We start from the raw sequence: 20,184 nt of genomic DNA, 5'->3' as shown, positions 1-20,184 counted from the left end.
TACCTTTAATGTATTTATTGATTGAATTGTTCTGTATGTTTCTATTGTACTTCAGCTGCAGCTTATTTGCGTAGGGCCTTGGGAGAGAGAGTGCACCATTAACCAGCCATTATGAATTGGGAGAAGTTAAAACCTCCAGAACCCGATGACCCCATGTGCTGCTGTGAGTGTGACCTGGGTCAGTACGCCTGCTGCTGGGACTGCAGCGATGTCGACGAGGCCTGTCACAGGTATGTCTAGTACAGTGGACTCTCAGACCCAAGACTTAGAATATTCTGTTATCGTTGGATACGATTTTGTCCACAATTCCATGCTGTATTGATGTGGCAGGCCCACAGAGGAGAGATAACAGGCAAACGTCGATCAAAAGAACAATTATTTAATGAAGTAGCCTAATGCAGATGTTTAATAATAATTTAACTCTTGAGAGCGTAAAATGAAACCAAAAAATGAAACCAAATGGTTTCATTTTACGCTCTCAAGAGAAAGAAATCATTCAGCTGGGGACCACCTGGAACCCCCTCAAGGGATTGAGAACCACTGGTCTAGTAGTACTGTCTACGCACAGAAAAATAATGGTTCTTAAAAGGCTATATGGTTCCACAAAGAACCATCAACTACTAAAGAGCCATTAGATCTAGTGAATGGTTCTTCATGTTCCTCATCTAGTTCTAGAGAACCTTTTTTTTTGGTCAAAGTTCTTTGAGGAATCTTTGAACTCTTAAACCATGTCTTAATAGCCAGACATTCATCGAAAATAGCAGATCTACAAGATCTTGTGAGCGTGTAGATCTGCTATTTTCGACAAACACGTTTCAGCTGGTTTAATGAAGTTTATACGGTTTAAGGGGTTTGGGTTCTTTATAGAACCATTCAAATGAATGGTCCTTGCTTCTTTGGCATCACTCTGAAGAACCAGTTTTGGTTCCAGTTGGCACCTTTATTTTTCTGTGTGTAGTATAGAATGGTTTAAGACAGGGGTCTTCAATGTTTTTTTTTCAATGTTTTGACCCCCCAATGACCCCCCACTACATATTGTATAAAATTGTGTTGCAGATTAACCCATTGAGACCTGGAACTGTCTCATTTTTAGATTTGAGCTAAAAAGCATTATTTTACACTTTGGGCTATTCAAAAATAGCAGATATACAAGCTCATAGCGCTATGAGCTTGTAGATCTGCTATTTTTGAAAATTCGTGAAAATGTGTGCAAATCTTTGAATATATATATTTATAAAGCAAACATTTTTAACTCAAATCTTTGCTTCTGGGGGTCCCTGGAACAAAATATTTTTATGGGGTTCCGCGGCCAAATACATATAATGTTGGGGGTCCTTGACATGAAAAAGATTGAGCACCACTGATATAGAAACATAAGTTTTTCATAAAACTGTTGGGATTTAGGAGACATGTAGAATCGGCTTCAGGTCACCTTTTATAGATTTCGTAAATAGCTTCATAGACTTGTTTGAGAGCTCTATCATCAGTTTTGTGTACATTTACCCCAAGGACGCAGAGGGCATTTTAGAATTGAAGGGGACGTATGCACGCGTGTGCAGCGCGCGTGCATACGTTCCCATCGTGCGGGTTTGTTACTTTTTTGTTTTTTGTTTTTACTTTCATTCGGTTAATTCGGTTAATTTGGTACAATCACTCTATGAAGTGTAGATGTCGGAGGTTTTTTCTTTTTCTTTTTTCTTCATCCCAAAAGTGGGGAGGATATCTCCCCCCAATGGAACTGAGTATGTTCAAACCGCCGACATTTTTATACAAAAAATTTGAATAAATAGCCGATCGACAAGCTCGTGCTATGAGCTTGTAGATCATCTACAGTGTTGTTGTTAAATGCTTTGGGAACATCTAAAAGGATGTAAAATTGAGTGTGTGTGATATATGAAGGGCGCCAGGTTATTAAGTGCTTCATAAACAAGTAAAATAAAAATCAATTCTAAAAGGTACCTGGGCCTGTGCTGTGTTGCCAGAACTGGAGTAATATAATCTCTTCTCTTAGTGTTAGTTACAATTCCTGCTGAGGCATTCTGAATTATCGGGAATTGTCTCGTAGATCGTTTCCTGCGCAAGTGCTGTCATTTTGCGCTAATAGAGCCTGCCTGCTCAGGGGATGAATTGAATCTTGAAAAAAAAGGAATAGAGTCTGCACACTGGTGGTGATGCTGCAAAAAGCTCCGCTTTGTATTTATTGCGTTCGTCAACGTTTCGGCCTATTCAGACCTTCATCAGGACATATACCTGATATACCTGACATATGTCCTGATGAAGGTCTGAATAGGCCGAAACGTTGACGAACGCAATAAATACAAAGCGGAGCTTTTTGCAGCATCACCAGTGTGCAGACTCAATTCCCTTTTAATGATACTTTGTTTGTCTTGCACCTGGGCCACGGATGTGCGTGCACTACCCTTTTCATAGATTGAATCTTGACCATCAGGTCAAAATTCGTGTCAGATCCTGTGTCTATAGGTGAGACATGACCTTCGACACGATCTAAATGTCTCAATAGAAGAGCAGGTAGACAAAATGCAACCACCCCAATAGTTTAAGTCATATTGTATTAACATACTCTACCATACAGATTGGACAACATTACATTTTTAAAAGTTACGGTTAGAACCGCTTTAATTGAGTTCAGTTTTGTTTTGTTTTTCTAGTGATTGATAGTGGCATTGGGAATTAACGGATTTTGTTACAGTGTTGCTTTTGACAGCACGTTTTGATTTAGTTTTAGTCGTAGTCTGTTGAATAAAATTCCATTTAGTTTCAGTCATATTTTAGTCATCTGAAATGTTTTAGTTTTAGTCTAGTTTTAGTCGACTAAATATCATAAGATTTTAGTCGACTAAATCTACAGTTGATTCAGTCGACTAAAATGTATTTTGGCGGTGCCTTGATGGCGTCGTAATGGCTGATTTTACACTTGGTTGCATGCTGAAAATAGCCGGCCTATTGTGAGCTTGTAGATCTGCTATTTTCAGAGCGCAACACCCGAGAGCAACCAAACATAAAAGGACTTGTATTAGTTCTCTTCTCCACTACTCCCTCACTAACATTTTAGTCTAATTTGTATTTGTTGCCAAAACTGACAATATAGTAAGTCTTAATTAGTTATCGTAGCTTAGTTTTTATTTAGTTCTTATTTAGTTCTTATTTAGTTTTCGTCAGTGAAAGAATATAGTCGACGAACATTTTTCGTCATAGCTTTAGTCGACGAAATCAACACTGTTTTGTTATGGTACCGTATCTCCTCTTCCCGCCAGGTGGCTGAAGAAAAACGAGGGCGAGGCATCCGTGATCAGCGCCGCGATCGACAAGCTGGAGATCTCCATGGTCCCGGCGCTGGTGCTCCTGCCTCTGCTGCTGCGAGTGGCGGCGCTCCACTACCTCCTGGGCGTGGTGGTGCTGACGGCGCTGCCCGCCCTGGTGCTGTGGTACTACTACGCCACGCATCGGAAGAAGAGGCGCACCCTCTTCTTCCTCACCCTCTCGCTGTACTCCCTGGCCTACATGTACTACCTCTTCCTCGCCGAGATCCTGCCGCGCGGGGGAGTCGACCGGCTGCAGTTGTGCGCGGTGACCGGCGGGATGGTCCTCACTCTCGTCTCTCTGGTTCGCACCAAGAGGAGCCCGGGTTTCGTCGAGAGCCCGGGGTCCCAGCGGGTGTGTGACACCCACCACAACTCTGTAACGGCTCAGAGCCCGTCGGAGCACCACAAGGACTCTGGTTACCAGCAGCACAACGGAGCTGGCCATCAGGCGGTCATCATGGGGGCCGGGACCCCTGCCACCGCCACAGCCACCGCCACCTCCCGGTCCCAGACAGAGGTCTGCATTGTGAAGAAGAGAAGAATCAGGTGTCCGGTGTGCCGGGTGGTACGGCCCCCGCGGGCGGGACACTGCCGAATCTGCGGATCGTGTGTCAAGCGGCTGGACCACCACTGCATCTGGTGGGTCAGATTATAATACCTGGAGCTGTTCTCTCCAGTGTTTCAGATTATATAGCTGCTGGACCTAATCTCTCCAATGCTTCAGATTATATACCTGCTGGGCCTAATCTCTCCAGTGCTTCAGATTATATACCTGCTGGGCCTAATCTCTCCAGTGCTTCAGATGATATACCTGCTGGACCTAATCTCTCCAGTGCTTCAGATTATATACCTGCTGGACCTAATCTCTCCAGTGCTTCAGATTATAATACCTGCTGGACCTAATCTCTCCAGTGCTTCAGATTATAATACCTGGAGCTAATCTCTCCAGTGTTTAGCAATGGTCATGAGCCAACCAGAGGAGACATTGAATCATCTTTCTCCTCACACATGTGATGATCATGATCGTGCTCTGGAGTGTTAAATTAACTCTCATTGTACACTCTCAGAGTTAATTTAACACTTTTTATTCCCTTTTTGTTGTCACTCTATCACTGTGGTGCCATGCATGTACCTCACTCCCAAAATGAAAGCATGCAGCCACACACTCACCTTGAAACTATCTGGCAAATTGCATCCGATTCAGTCTTTCTAAAAGTCATATATCAAACATCTGAAGACAATTCGGCTGTACTTTTCTCTATAAGGTGAATGATTCATTGAGACTTGTGCTATAATATCTTCTTGTGTGTGTGCGTGTGCGTGTGTGCGCGCACCTGTCTGTGTGTTTGTTTGTGCGCGTGCGTGCGTGCGTGCATGTGCTTGCAGGATCAACAGCTGTGTTGGCCAGGCCAACCACCGCAGTTTCCTGCTCACCCTCTCCATCTTCCTGTTGACGTCTTTATACGGGATCAGTCTGGTTCTGCACAGTGTGTGTCCTCATCAGTACCTGATCACCGCCCTGCTCTACTGTCCCGGGGTCTACAATCACTATAGGTACTACTGTACATTACACAGCTCCCCCCATCCTATCTATCTGGCACTGCCATAGCCCAGCTGTATACTGTATAAGTTACAATTACAACTGCAATTTATGCATTTAGCAGACGCTCTTATCCAGGGCGACTTACAAGTGCCAGATCGGAATCTGGTTCTCAAAGTGGGGTCCGGGGACCCCCAGGGGTCCTTGGTGGGGTTCCAGGGGGTCCCCAGCAAAATGTGATAATATAGCATCACAAAGAATGTTACCGTTCATACTTTAGCTATTCAAAAATAGCAGATATACAAGCTCATAGCGCGGCACCGAGTGCCACGCTATGAGCTTGTAGATCTGCTATTTTTGAAAAATCTTGAAAATTTGTGCAAGCCGTTGAATATTTTATATATATATGTATATATATATATATATATATATATATATATATATATATATATATATTATTTTTTTTCCTTCTTTTTTTATTTTTAAAGCGAACATTTGAAACTCAAATCTTTGCTTCTGGGGGATCCCTGGAACAACATATTTGAGATGGGCTAAATACATATCAATTTGGGGGTCCTTGACATGAAAACGTTTGAGAACCACTGCTATAGTCAATAAGCAACAAGGTAAATAGTCACATAGTGCAGAGAGAACAATGTAGTGCCTCAAAGAAACTAAGATACCAAGTAAACAATGATGAACCTAACAACATGCTACCTAAATAACAGTCTTAACATTTGTGGTCCAGAAAAAATCTAATCTAAGTAACAGAAACAAGGTTCACTATACCTTCTCACAAGTTCTATTAGCCCTGCCTGATTGCCAGAAGCCTAATATCTCCTTTGGCCAAGGGGGATTTCCCTTTTGAATTAACGTAGTTTGGTTTCCCATGAGGCAGACTTTAGATTAGAATCCAGGTCATCACACTATTAATCTTGTATTTGGTTATTATAAGAAGGCTGATTTCTAAAACAAATAATTAATGTCCTTTATGATGAACAATGTATTCATTTGATTCAGTAGTATAAAATGGGTTGGACTAGATGAGCATTGCTTTGTCCTACTTCGTGTTGGATAATTGTTTTGTTTTGTTTATTATGTACATAATTGTAGTCCCAGGTTTCCAGAAGGTGGCATACCTGTTTCCTGTTCTGGTTCAGTTTGATTGGCTAGGTGGTAGAATTTAACCAGAAACACACGGTTCAAGTCTGCTGCCGAGACAGTGAAACGAAGCTATGGGAAAATGAAAAATGGAACAAGAAATGGATATGCCACCTTGTGCTCATTTAGAGTATTGTACGATATACGGTGTATATCACTATATACCTGTAGAAGACTATTAGCTGCCCTGAGAGCAGCATTGAGAAAGTGTCCTGAGAGCAGCAAATTAACATTGTTGCATATATGTGCCTGTAGAGGGCTATAAGCTTCCCTGAGACCAGCATTGAGAAACTGCCCTGAGACCAGCAGATTAATGTTGTTGTATGTATATCATTTAAGCTGCCCTGAGAGCAGCATTGAGAAAGTGCCCTGAGAGCAGCAAATTAACATTGTTGCATATATATACCTGTAAACGGCTATAAGCTTCCCTGAGTGCAGCATTGAGAAACAGCCCTATCTTGTTCATGTTGTTAATTATTGATTATTGCTGGGATGTTTTTTTTTCTTCTTTTTGTTCAAATTAAAGTTTATTCAATTTGAGTAAATTCACTCAAACCAACCATGACTTGCTCAAACACTAATTGAGTAAAAGTCCAACCACAACAAGGTAACTGTGTAATAATTCATTGTCTGCATGCGTTCACAGCACCGCTCTGTGCTTCACCTGTGCCTGGTACAGCAGCATCGTCACCGGAGGCCTGCTCCACCTGCTGCTGCTGCAGGTCATCAACATCAGCTACAACGTGACGGAGCGAGAGGCCCAGCTGGCCCTGAGGAACCACACGGGCCAGAGCCGTCTCTACGGACTGGTCATCGACACAGGGCTTTACTCGCGGGGTTTCTACCAGAACTGGGTGGAGTTCCTGACCATGGCAGAGGGCTCGGTGCGAACGCCCTGCTCCAGCCTCAGTGTTTAGAATTGTTCTTTCTTTTTTTTTTTTATTATTGGGTTGGGATACGGAACCGGAGGAACCGGATCCAACATTAACCCATTCAATCTGGGAACGCATACTGTGTCATTTTAGATCTCTTTAGCCTATTCAAAAATAGCAGATCTGCAAGCTCATTCGTTGCAATCATTCATTGTAGAAAAAAATCACACCCAGTGTGAAGTGAGCGGTGTTATTTAGAAACAACAGTGGTCATCACAGTGATGGAAGCTCAATTTTTTTTTTAAATGATTTTTTTGAAGTGCGTGGTGATATTTATAGGTTATTATTTCATCATGCGTCTCGCTAGCCAATCAAAGCAAAGGGTCTGAATAGAGTCAGCCAATCACGGTGCGGCGAAAAGGGTGTGAATAGAGTCAGCCAATCACAGTACAGGGAAAGACGAATTCCCAACCCCACTTATAGGAGCAGCTACACCGCTCAAAAAACGTGAAAATTTGTCCCTGGCACAAAACATTTTACAAATGTTCGCTTTAAAAAATATGTGTTTAAAGATTTGCACACATTTTCACGTTTTTTTTTTAACCAAAAATAGCAGATATACAAGCTTATAGCGCGGTACTCTGTGCCGTGCTATGAGCTTGTAGATCTGCTATTTTTTTTGATAGCCAAATAAATCTAAAAATGACACAGATGCGTTCCCGGGTTGAATGGGTTAAGCAACCGGAATCGGTTCCTTAATAACAATACCGGTGGTTCTCGACCTTTTTAATTTCAAGGACTATACCATAGCTCTGAGAGTTACAGACCACTACAATAATATGTATGCAATACTGTATGTATGATTGAATTTTAAATCATTTTAATGAAGGCCACAATTGCATATATATATATTTTTTTATATAAAAAGGAACCGGACCATTAAGAGGGAACCGTGAATCGTTAAAATCTTATAAAAGGATCCCAAGTTCAACTAGGGTTGGGATTAGTTGGCACCGTCTCTCTCTCTCTCTCTCTCTACTGCAGTGGTTTTCAACCTTTTTCATGCCAAGGACCCCTAAATTGATATACATTTGGCCACGGACCCCCATCTGAAAATGTTTTGTGCCAGGGAGTGCAGGGACCCCCAGAAGCAAAGATTTGAATTAAAAATGTGCTTTAAAAAATATATTATACTCAAAGATTTGCACACATGTTCAAGATTTTTCTAAAATAGCAGATCTGCAAGCTCATAGCGCGGCACTCGGTTCCGCGCTATGAGCTTGTAGATCTGCTATTTTTGAATAGCCAAAGCTAAGTGTTTAAAATGATTGTGACGCTATGTTAATTCATTTTGCCGGGGACCTCCTGGTACTCCCCCCAAGGACCACTGGTGGTCCCCGGACCACTGGTTGAAAACCACTGCTCTACAAGTAATGCAATACCAGTTCTGACAATCACTACCTACCTATCTCTATGAGAAGAGAGAGGGAGAGAAGGAGGGAGAGAGAGAAAGAGAGAGAGATCTATGATATCTGACTGTGCTCCATACCATGTGAACATGGTCGTGAGTTAAATAAATGATGATGAGAGAGAGAGAGATAGTCAGAGGGAGCCTATTTCACCTCCGTAATTATGTCATTCCAGAGCTTGATCAGCGAGAGACAGAGGGAGGGAGAGAGAGAGAGGGAGGGAGGGAGAGGGCCTATTTCATCCATGCAATAACCCGGCCAATTGCGTATACCGAACCTCAACAAAGCTGATCAACGTGTTGCAAAGAGGGAGAGGGAGAGGAGGGAGAGGGAGGGAGGGAGGGAGGGACAGAGTGAGCGAAAGAGGGAGAGAAAGCCAAGCAATAACCCGGCCAGTGCTGAGTACCAAAACCTGAACACGCTGATCGACAACGCGAAGCACGACAAGCTAATGGTTAAACATAAAGGGAAGGTTGACTTCTGTGTGGCTTTATCATTACCTAACAATGATTGGTCAGCTCTGTCTGTACTGATAAGACCCACAAAACAGCAGTGAAAACAATCATGTTGATTATAAAATACCAGTGATTCTCAAACATTTTCATTTCAAGGACCCCCAGTTTACCATGCGTTCAGCATTCACCGACCCCCATAACTCTCAGAGTGCACAAATGGAACCAAATGGGTTCCATTTGTGCACTCTCAGAGTTACCAATCATCTAGCTGCATGGGGACTCCCTGGGACCCCAGACCCCACCTTGGTTTACACTGATAATACATGGGATATATTATTTCATACATGCTCATTAGGGATACTGTACTGTATATGCTGTTTTTTTATATGCTGTTATAATTTACATTGCTCATATTACAGTGCATTAACATTTATTTATTAAGTTATGGGAATGTAGACAAGTAAGTACATGATAATAATGATGCCTGCTGTCCAAACTTTTATCAAACCTTTATGAGAATTCCTTAAGTTATTTAATTTTGAATCATAGCCACAGAGCACTCCAATATGTTGATATTAAATATTGTATGTACTTAAGAGTAAAAAACATTACTTTTGTTTGGTTATTGAGTTTGTATTTGATACAGAAACTCATAAATGGTGTGAATGAAAGAAAAAGAAAATCCTCTTGAAAATAAAACGAAACTGGAGCAAATATCTGGTAAAAAGGTGTGAATGGCTACATCTGTACCACTGCAAGACTGACCCCATGTGGCAGCCACTGGAACAGCAAGTCCAGTATACCGCCTATCCCTCTGTCCTTGATTGTTCCACATCATCAAACTGTGGTTTCTGAAGTGCTGTCCGACTAAATTGTCCTATTAGTCTGTTGTTGAGATTGATGCCAGAGTTTTTATTATGTGATGGGATTATTACAAACCTTAAGTGGTACGATGGTTAATTGCTGGCTAACGTTTAAACAGATTGAAGCACTTAAATATTATTTATTGTCATATGTGTGTGAACTTGTATCACTACAAGGGCCAAATGTCCCCACAAGTATTGTAGAATGTGACTAATAGACACTGTGAGGACAATTTTCCATGTCCTCACAAGAGAAATGTTCGTTTGATGGTTATAAAAAAATGTTGGGCTTGATTTATACTTAGTTGTGCTATGCTGCCGCGCACCCAAAATAGGCGAGCTACAAGCACACAATACCAAGCATTACGAGCTTGTAGGGTTATAGGGCTATTTTGGGTGTGCAGCACTGACGTGCATTGGCGTGCATTTAAACTCTTTAGGGTTAGGGTTAGAAATGGCAAAAATGTTAAATACAAAATGGCATTTATAAAATTACCGTCCTATAATCTTGACGTCCTTACAAGTATAGTAATACAAATTATGTGTGTCGAGTGTGTGTGCGAGTGTGTGTGCGTGCGTGTGCGTGTGCCCGTGTGTGCGCGCGTGCGCGCTTGTGTGCATGTGTGTGTGCATGTGTGCGTGCGTGTGTCAGACAGGAAACAGGCAGGCTAGTTGTCTGGCGTACAAAGCTGTCCAAGAGCCTTCTGGTCCAGGCCTTGAGGCGGTGGTACCGTTTGCCAGAATCAGTCCACGGTCGGGGTGAACTGGGGTAAACTAAACATCTGCTTCAATAGCTGTCCTGACATGTACCTATACTCACTGATGCTTCTTCCCTGACTTAATGAGTGTCTAGTCTGAATACAAAAACAGCTCAAAATGCTAATTCTTATGTGTATGTTTTTTTTGTAAAAAGAAAAAAATGTTTTTTTTGGTGTGTTATATATATATTGTTTTGTGTTCTTGCTTTTGGTAACAGGGGACCATACCAAGTTCTTTGTTGATTCATATTTTCTCAATCTTGATGATTAATACATAGTTGTTTTTTTTAAATACTGGACATTTTACTGTCTGACTGTATTATTTCATAGTAGCTATATACATTATAGAGGTACGGCTTGGCGACAGATTGTCTGACAAAATTAACATCGATTAAGAACAATGTGAACTGTCCCTTTTAAATGTAGGCTACAGTACAAGTCTGTCATGTTGGACACAATGGGAATTCATATGTTGTCATAGTTGTCTAACCATATATGCCCTATTTTATACTTTGTGTATGACAATGTTGTATAGCTGAAATAGACAAAATACAAGCTAACAACACATCAATGTGACATGATGTGAGCTTGTAGATGTGTAGATGTGCTATTTTAGCTATTTTCACTCTTTTCGACAATTTTGGGACATTTCTGAAAACTTAAAATATCTACATGTTTGAAAAACATTTGCATTTTTTATATAGGCAATATTTGAAAATGTTTGCCTATAATGACATGCCCAGAATAGGGACACCGGGGTTAAAGTGGTAAAATACCCCAAAATGTAAGTGCATAGCGTATTGTTGATACATCCATCCATCCAGTATTGCCATGTCTGCTTATCATAAGCTACTTTGGGCTTGTTTTTCTGTAAAATTGCTTGTAAATATTAGTAGTTGCGGCTTGCGTAGGTTCGTAGTTGGCTTGTTTCTAAAGTGTAGTCTCTTATTTGGGCTTGCTTCCAATTTTTATATTATTATTACTTAAACCAGTGGTTCTCGAAATATTTTCATGTCATGGACCCCAAAATGAATACGTCCCTAATCCCCATCTGAATTTATTTTTGTGCCAGGGAGCCCCGTACCCCATTTGTGTTGTTAGAATGTTTCAAAAATCTTCCAAATATTTCACGCTTTATTTCAAGCTCTCAACTTAGATCGGCTAATTGCAAATAGCCAATGTATATAGGTTCAAAGTGCTCATGTGGCCTAGTTGCTTCTTTTGGGTTTGTTTCCATGGACCTGGTTACTTATTACTCTCACAAAATCTGGCCTCCATCCCCAGTACAGTGGGGATGGAGGCATGCAAGGGTGCATGGCTGGGTGAAGCGTGGGTGAAAGAAAAAAAAAAAAAACAAATGGGTGGTGTCCCTGTTAAAACTGGAATGGTATGTAGGTTGGTGCAGGTTCTGTTTTATAACATGTATCTACCTGCTGCTAACCTATTGGCAAAGTAGTCCACCATTCAACCCTGATGCTATGCAGTGGGGGAAACAGCCCACAGCTGTCCCGAGATCTTATCATAACTAACTGTATAATAAGTACACAGCACAGTTAATGGGATTCTCCTCAGGAACTCCATTAATCATCGTGGCAACGGTCCATCACACTGCGCTTCTCTTCCTACAGGAGCCTGTGGGATCTGGAATCCTTTCATCCTGACCTCATGTGACACACCGAGGCAGTGCTATATCTGGAGGCTCTGATATTATAGTGTATTGAACACTGTGAAGACTTGATGGATACACTGTGCATTCTTACAACTGGGAAATTCTGGGTCGATGCCCGATGTTTAAAATAACAATTTGATCGATAGACGGTGATGATACTGATGTTTTCTTTTTTTTGGGGGGGAGGGGGTTTGTTTGTTGCTGTTTTTTCATTTAAAATCAATAAATAGCCATTTTAAATTCTTTCAGCCTCTCATCACACTATGTTTTAATGAGCACAAATCCAATCAAACAGATTTATGAAACAACATATACATCGGCCACTGGCATCGGTGAATGTCATCTTATTTACCAATTAACGGATGTTAGTCAACAAAGGGCCGGCCCTGGTGTAGCGGTTAGAGCATAAGCCTTTCATGCGGAGTGTCGAGATTTCGAACCCTACTCGGGATCGATGTCAGCAAGGGCATGCGGTCGCAACAGGTCCCTAACGCCAAATCAAATGGGTTCAGATCTGAGCCAAGTCTCCTGCAAGAGACGCGTTTGAAGTCTGTCCTGCACAACAACAAAGAAAACAGATGAGAGCCAACAAGGTCGAATACCGTTCAATACCGATGTTTGACCTACTTAGTCATCCCTATCTTATAGAAGATAGACTGTACAAATGTAAACTCATTCATTCAGAGAAACAGTGCAGATGTCTAGTGTGAGAAACTGTCAAAGTATTTGTTTCTTCTATTTTATGGTTCACTCTCACTGTTCTGTTGCTGCTATCTGCTATGACATCTGTAATTCCCTTCATGGATCAAAAGGTTTATCTTATCTGAATTCAAGTTCAATGAATAAACTGAAAACTACATCAGAGAGTTGACCTGGCGTGCATGGTTCAGTTAAAATATGTCATAGCTACAAGATGTGAGACGAGACCATGGGATCCTCCTGATCTCGTGGCAACAAGATATTGAGATGTGAGCACGGGATCCTGATCTTGTGGCCTCTGGATATTAAGATGTGGCCTCTGGAACTGTAAGGTGTGGCCGCTAGATGAGGTTCTTGTGGCTGTGAAATCAGGATCGCGTGACAGCTTACTGAACAGTGAACACGCCAGTCTAACCTCGCCTCCCAAACAGATGGCACACAAGGAGGAATGAGGGATTCATTTCTGGTGTCAAGCTTATAGAAGACGTGGTGTACGTGCACTTTTATCCCGGTTGTGAAGGAGGGTAGGGAGTCGCACTTTTATGATGGCTGTTGGGCATTCCACATCTTGGTGGCGTAACAGTAACAGTGAATACGAATTCAACCCCATGTTTGTGCCGAATCTGGGTTGAACGTGAGGCTGGTGTTAAAGGAGTAGTTCACCCAAAAAATTACTTATTTTCTATCAATTACACACCCCATGATGCATTGAATTCATGGAGATTTTTTAGTTTTTGTCAGATTCCTGAGACAATAATTTGATGATAATAATAAAGATGCTATTGTATCCGGTAGGAGACACAAAGGAAACTCTCCTACCGGAAAAAAAATCTCCATGAATTCAATGCTTCATGGGGTGCGTAATTGATAGAAAATAAGTATTTTTTGTGGGGGGAACTACTCCTTTAAACGCTAGGTTTGCATGATGAGCCTCAACCAAATGAACCCTATTGTCCCTTTTCTGGGGGCGAACATTCGGTGAAAATAGCAGATCTACAAGCTCACAACGTGTCGCGTTGTGACATGTTGAGTGCTCTGTGTACATTTAGTGTAGAGGGAAATACTAGCGTACCTGGCATAGAACATTGGCGGACCCTGGTCAACTAAGAAGGGTTTAAGTGGTAAACAACATACCTACATGAATGAGTGATATGAAAAGATATACAAGCGCAGAAAGACAGAGGCACAGCAGCACCGCAGCACAACGGAATCAAACTGTTGGTCTGCTTTTTTTTTGTTTGCCTCACAATGCACTGTTTTTTAACTTTCACATGACTATTTAAAATAGTCATGATTGGTGGGTAAATCAAAGTTAAATGAGGGTTCTGTTAAAAAGAAAAAAACATCTATCAATCAGCGTGCGCGCACACACACACACACACACACACACACACACACACACACACACACACACACACACACACACACACACACACACACACACACACACACACACACACATATGGGATGTGTGTTTACTATTGTAAGTGCTGACAGTTGAGTTTGATTCTCTGGTCTCTGCCCACAGAATGTCCTGGAACATGCCTCTGGCTGCTTTGTGTCCTACGGACTAACTGTTTATCACACCATCCATCTATTATGTTTTTGTTGATTTCTTTTTTTTAATGGAAGGGCGTAATGGTAGCATGCATGAGGAGAGAGAGAGAGAGAGAGAGAGAGCGACCACAGAGAGGTTGCGCGTTGTTATCCCTGCTCTGGCAGGCAGGGATATAGAACATAACACCTGTTTGCTCTCTGGTACTGTTTTTTCTCTCCTGCAAAAGGTTTCTCTTGTTTGAACTCATCCCAGCAGCTCCAGGGTGCAGGGGATGTTGGGGGGGAAAATGCTAGTGGGTGTGTGGTGTAGGGGTGGAGAGGGGGGTACTTGATTATGCAACCTCATTCTCCGCTATATAAGAGGGTGTCCACGGGCAGCAAAACAAACCTAAGTATCCGGAACAACATCCACGTTAATTTCATTCTGATTGATCTCATCCATCTCCTGTGCAAGAAGCAAAGAAGATGACGATACTGTTGGGGATGATAGGAGCGATGCTCTGCTCCTTGGCTGCTACTGCCGAGGTCACACCTCAAGCAGACTTCAATTTACAGGGGGTAAGAGAGACAACTACCTGATTAACTAATCTATATACTGTTTACAAATTATTATTATTATTATTATTATTATTAATAATAATAATATCATTAGTTGAATTATTTATATTATTATTATTATTGTTGTTATTATTATTACTATTGTAGTCTACTATTTGTTATTGTGATAACTGTATGTAACCACACAAATGTCTCCAACTGCACAGGGGATTTTTCAATAACAAAAAGCTAAATAAGAGAGAGTTAACAAGAGAAAACGAATTTCTGTATTATATTAACTGAAGTGTTCATATTGTATAGTGACTACTTCTTCCCAATATTAATTAAAACATTTAAAACTAAGAGGCATGAGCTTAGGCATTAACTGTGACGCGCGTAGGCTCCATACAAAACAAAAAAACGTCTTGCGTTGAAGTGGTTTATTAACTCAAAATAATAAAGGTCCAAAAAATGTACCCTTCACTCACTGACTGAGTGGCTGACTGTCACTCTAACTAACACCTGACATCAATCAACCTGATAAGGAGACACCGAATCAGGAGCTAATCAATCAATTAACGGAAATGAGACGATCAGAACAAAGCGTGGGGAAACAAAACAAAAATAAAAAACACTGGCAAAAATAGGGCATTAGGGTAGAGGTATAAGTTTATGAACTATCTCTTTGTTGTGCATTTGTAAAGAGAGCAAATCGCCTTTACTTTTTTGGTCTGTCACTATTGTTGAAATAATATTGAGGGGGAAATTCGATGATTTGAGTCAATCAATCAATCAAACAAACAAATGGCCTACCTCTCCACCCGTGCGTCTCTCATGTCCAAACTTCATCCTCCTCCTCCTCCTCCTCTTCCTCTTCTTCTTCTTCTTCTTCTTCTTCTTCTTCTTCTTCTTCTTCTTCCTCCTCCTCCTCTTCCTCCTCCTCCTCCTCCTCCTCCTCCTTCATCCCATTCGTTCTCTTCAGCCTGTTCAACATGGGGGAGAGACAGTGCGCTTTTACTTGATGTTTACGCTCACTTTGCGCGCAATGGAGGTGTAATCATTATGCACCTCCATTGCGCGCAAAGCATACACATCAAGTAAATCACTGTATGTGTATATTTTATCAAATTATTTTGTATATTGCTTAAGTAAATGTATGTAGTGCCCCAGACAAATGACCCGGCCACACAACAACTCTGCCATTTGTCTCACAGCTCTATTGGCATTGTAGGTTGTTGTGCAACCGACGCACAACAAGGCCCGTACTTCTCCGTACAATACATGTACAAAGAATATATATAAGGCACTTACCCGGTTGCCCCAAATGTTAACTAGCTGTCCGAAATCTTTGTGTAATGTATTAGTCCATATATGTCAATGAATACGTGTTTTAATCCCGTCTTTGGTCAATTCTGTCGGAAGTTTGTAACGATAGTGACGGGGCGCAATCGGTGAAAGCCGTAATTACACTCAATGTAAACAGGAAGTTAACGATGGGGTAAAATGGCGTTCGTCCACAGACGGGATTAAAACACATATGTTTTGAAAACTACGGACTAATACATTTCATAAAGACTTCGGAAGGCTAGTTAACATTTTGGGGAACCGGTTAAGCACCTTGTATTTTGCATTTGTACATGTACGAAGAAGTACGGGCTTTACTGGTAAAGGTTTAGGGCACTTTGGGGGGGGTGGTCGCTAAGACTCTCGTAGATATAAAATGTCAAAATCGACCTACCTCCCAAGACTAAATTAAACCAGTTCTTTGTCCTCGTCCACACACAGGTGTCAGGGAAGTGGTATATGATCGGCTTTGCCACCAACGCCCAGTGGTTCGTCAGCCACAGGAGCACCATGAAGATGGGCACTGCCATGCTGATGCCAACTGCCGACGGGGGCCTGGACATGGCGTACGCCAGTCTCAAGTGAGTGTTCATTAGAACCTTGGTTCTCAAAGTGGGGTCCGACGACCCCCAGGGGTACTTGAGGGAGTTCCAGGGGGTCCCCAGCTAAATGATAGATAGTTAGGAACCATGTTTGACCCTTATGGGTCTGTAACTCTGAGAGTGTACAAATGGAACCAAATGGACCCTGACGGGTCCATTTGGTTACATTTGTACACTCTCAGAGTTAGATTAACATAGATTTTCTTGGGGTCCCAGAGATAGAAATGCCATTAAATGGGGGTCCGTAGCCTAATACATGTCAAACTGGGGGTCCTTGAAATTAAAATGGTTGAGAATCACTGCATTAGAAGATAGACAGGCGGGCTGCGGCCACCTAAACAATAACCTTGTGGGCACTGGGGCAGTACCCATAGAGTTACAATATATCGGGCAGTAGCCTACCTCAGGGTTAAATTGGCTAAAATGAAAATAAATAATAAATAATAAAGGTTTGCTTTGAAAAATGGTCGGAAATAATAATTATTAGATATAGGCATAGCCTACATTTTACCCTTCAACTGCTTGTTTGACTCTCCAGTTTTTGGAGCAAAATGTAGGAACTGTCGAAATATTAGACCTAAAATGTCATAAAGACATGATTACAGCCTACCGTATGTATTTGGCCCCATTTATTAAATAAACGTAGGCTATAATATTAGGCCTATACAATAAATAGGCCTGCATAAATAAATAAATCATATATTTTTAAATGGTGCCCAGAGTTCCCAGGTGCCCACTCTTCCAGTCCTTACCACTGTGTGTTCAATGTCCTCCTACTGTTCACAGTGCTGATGGCTCTTGCTGGAGAATGACCCACCAGGCCAAGAAGACAGATGTACTCGGGAAGTTTATGTTCAGGAGTGAGCGTGAGTGGAGACCACATACACACACACACACACACACACACACACACACACACACACACACACACACACACACACACACACACACACACACACACACACACAAACAAAACAATGTAAACATCTAAAACAATGTACTGTATGTAACATTATGAGTATAATTTCTTGCTATTTGATTTTATAAACCTTCTTCAGATCCCTCAGTACCAAATTTTATTTTAAATGTAAGGAGTAAAGGAGGGAGAAGGGTTAAAATAAAGCCAAAAGATGCATGCATTCTGTATAATCCTAAACAGTATTATCCCAGAATAGGGATCAAGTGGTTAAGTTCAAAAAATGAAATAGAAAGTTCTTATCACAAAAAAAGATTTGGGGCATCCCTGTAGTAACTCAGAGGACCCCCTAGGGGTCCCGGACCCCCTGTTGAAGACCCCTGATTTAAACATTGGGCCAGCAGTCACAACAAGGGTTTTATTGTAAGAGACATGTACACTTAATTTATCTTTCCACCCTCAGGTTGGAATAATGATAACGTCATGATCGTCGTTGATGTCAAGTATGAGGACTACGCCCTTATTCACACCGTCAAGACCAAAGGAGGCGTTTCCACCGTCCTCAACAAACTATATAGTAGGATGTGCATTATTTCATCTATATCTGCATGTTCATGTCACTCACACCAGTGGTTCTTAAACAGTCAGCGAGCCCTACACTGATTAATTAATTTGACCGTGGACCCCCAGGGGTCCTTGGGAGGGGGGGGGCGTTCCAAAATGATTTAGTAGCCTACAGCATCACAATCACTTTAACCACTTTATCTATTTATACATCTGCTATTTTTGATAGCAGATTTGAATAAGTTTGGTCATTTTTTAACATAAATCTTCTCTTCTGGGGGTCCCTGGTAAAAACTTTCTCAGATGGGGGTCCGTGGCCAAATATATATCAATTTGGGGGTCTTGTGCTTCAAGCTGCCCCAACAGTGTGGATAACAAATATATTGAACAGAACCGGACGGTATATTTTTATTTGTCCTCCCAGGCCGAGGGCCGACTCTCTCCCCTGAAGTTCTGGACAAGTTCCAGCAGTTCTCGATGGACACTGGAATCCTGGCTGAAAACATCGCTATCCTACCCCAAAACGGTATGTACGCTATAATTCGTGAGTTTAGTTTAAAGGTAGGGTAAGGGATATTTTAGTAACAGTGCTATAGTGTTCAGTAACAGGAGTCTCTTCATCTCTCCAGCTCTTTAATAAACAGAAAATACATTTTCAGGTATAGGTGACAACATTTCTGCCAATCAGGATAGAGTACCCATTTATCAGATACATTTTTTTAGTGTTCCGGTTCCAATTTTGTCCTCTCATTTCTTTGTGTCATCACTTCCAATGTCACTTCTAATATCCTGTCTGAGTTCTCTATCCTGATTGGATAAAATTGGTATCCCGACAGGGTGACTCCCGTTACTGAACAAACTCTCTATAGCAATGAGTACTATCAGAATATAGAGCTATTTAACACGTATTTTAATCAAAGAAAATCACTTGACCTACCTTTAATGTGAAAATTATCCATAACTAAGATTAATGCTGCAATGATGTTATACTCTGTGAAAATCTTCTCTTAGATGAGTGCCCTGCCGCTTAATCTGCCTCCCTGGTGTTCAACCATCAAACATGCTGTCTGAGGGCGTCCGCTGGCCTAGCGGTCCAGGCGCATACCGCATTCGCTGGTAATCCAGCTTGACAGCGCGTTGCGGGCTCGACTCCCGTTCCCGACGACCTTTGCTGTATGTCTCCCCCCCATCTCTCTCCCCATTTCCTGTCATCCTACTGTCCTGTCTAAATAAAGGCATAAAACCCCTTAAAAATATCTTTTAAAAAAAAACATGCTGTCTGAAGATTTCAACTGCAGCTTTATCTGTTGTCTCCAATCTGACAACAGTTCTGTTGATACCAATTTAATTTCTCCGACTTGTGACAATAAAATACTATTAGTATTATTGTGCATTTCTCTCCCCAATCCATCCCTTCTTTCTGCAACTTTTCCACGGCTCACGTTACAATCCAGAGACTCACCATCTGAAAAGCTGGACAACTTAGAACAGGGTTTTCAGGCCAAGGACCCCGAGCTGAGAGAGATGAAGCAGGGACCCCCTCTATATTGTATAAATATTGTGTTTCAGATAAACTTTTGCTGCTCTTTCTTCCCTCTACATACCTATAACTCTTTGCCAAAAATAGCCGATCTACAAGCTCACAGCGCGAGGCGTTGTGAGCTTGTAGATCTGCTATTTTTGGACAAAGTTCTCCTCAGAAAAGGGATACTAGGGTTCAAGTGGTTAATGTAAAATGTTTTTATCATATCACACAAAGATTTTGGGGACCCCCTGTAGTAACTCTGAGGACCCCCTGTTGAAGACCACTGACTTAGAAAATGAATGCAGGCCCATTATGGGGACCAGGGGTCTT

The 20,184-nt window shown here is 41.6% G+C and overlaps 2 protein-coding genes across 2 annotated transcripts; both read left to right on the top strand.

Moving 5' to 3' along the window:
- Positions 1-111: 111 nt before the first annotated feature.
- On the top strand, positions 112-6,941 carry zdhhc23a (zDHHC palmitoyltransferase 23a; the record flags this gene model as incomplete). Its single annotated transcript, XM_084074358.1, has 4 exons — positions 112-230; positions 3,276-3,962; positions 4,710-4,877; positions 6,671-6,941. The coding sequence occupies 4 exons, from the start codon at positions 112-114 to the stop codon at positions 6,939-6,941; spliced, it is 1,245 nt and encodes a 414-aa protein (XP_083930484.1).
- A 7,818-nt stretch (positions 6,942-14,759) lies between these two features.
- On the top strand, positions 14,760-19,720 carry LOC311056686 (lipocalin-like). Its single transcript, XM_084073493.1, has 6 exons — positions 14,760-14,924; positions 16,689-16,828; positions 17,636-17,715; positions 18,229-18,342; positions 18,754-18,855; positions 19,341-19,720. Exons 1-6 carry the CDS (start codon positions 14,832-14,834, stop codon positions 19,358-19,360), a joined length of 549 nt encoding a protein of 182 aa, XP_083929619.1. The 5' UTR covers positions 14,760-14,831; the 3' UTR covers positions 19,361-19,720.
- The last annotated feature ends 464 nt before the right edge of the window (positions 19,721-20,184 follow it).

Source organism: Gymnoscopelus microlampas, assembly GCF_963454915.1.
Source record: "Gymnoscopelus microlampas genome assembly, chromosome: 12".
NCBI classification, from domain to species: domain Eukaryota; kingdom Metazoa; phylum Chordata; class Actinopteri; order Myctophiformes; family Myctophidae; genus Gymnoscopelus; species Gymnoscopelus microlampas.
The sequence above is the reverse complement of the archived record's forward strand: the minus strand, read 5'-3'. Positions and strand labels throughout refer to the sequence as shown.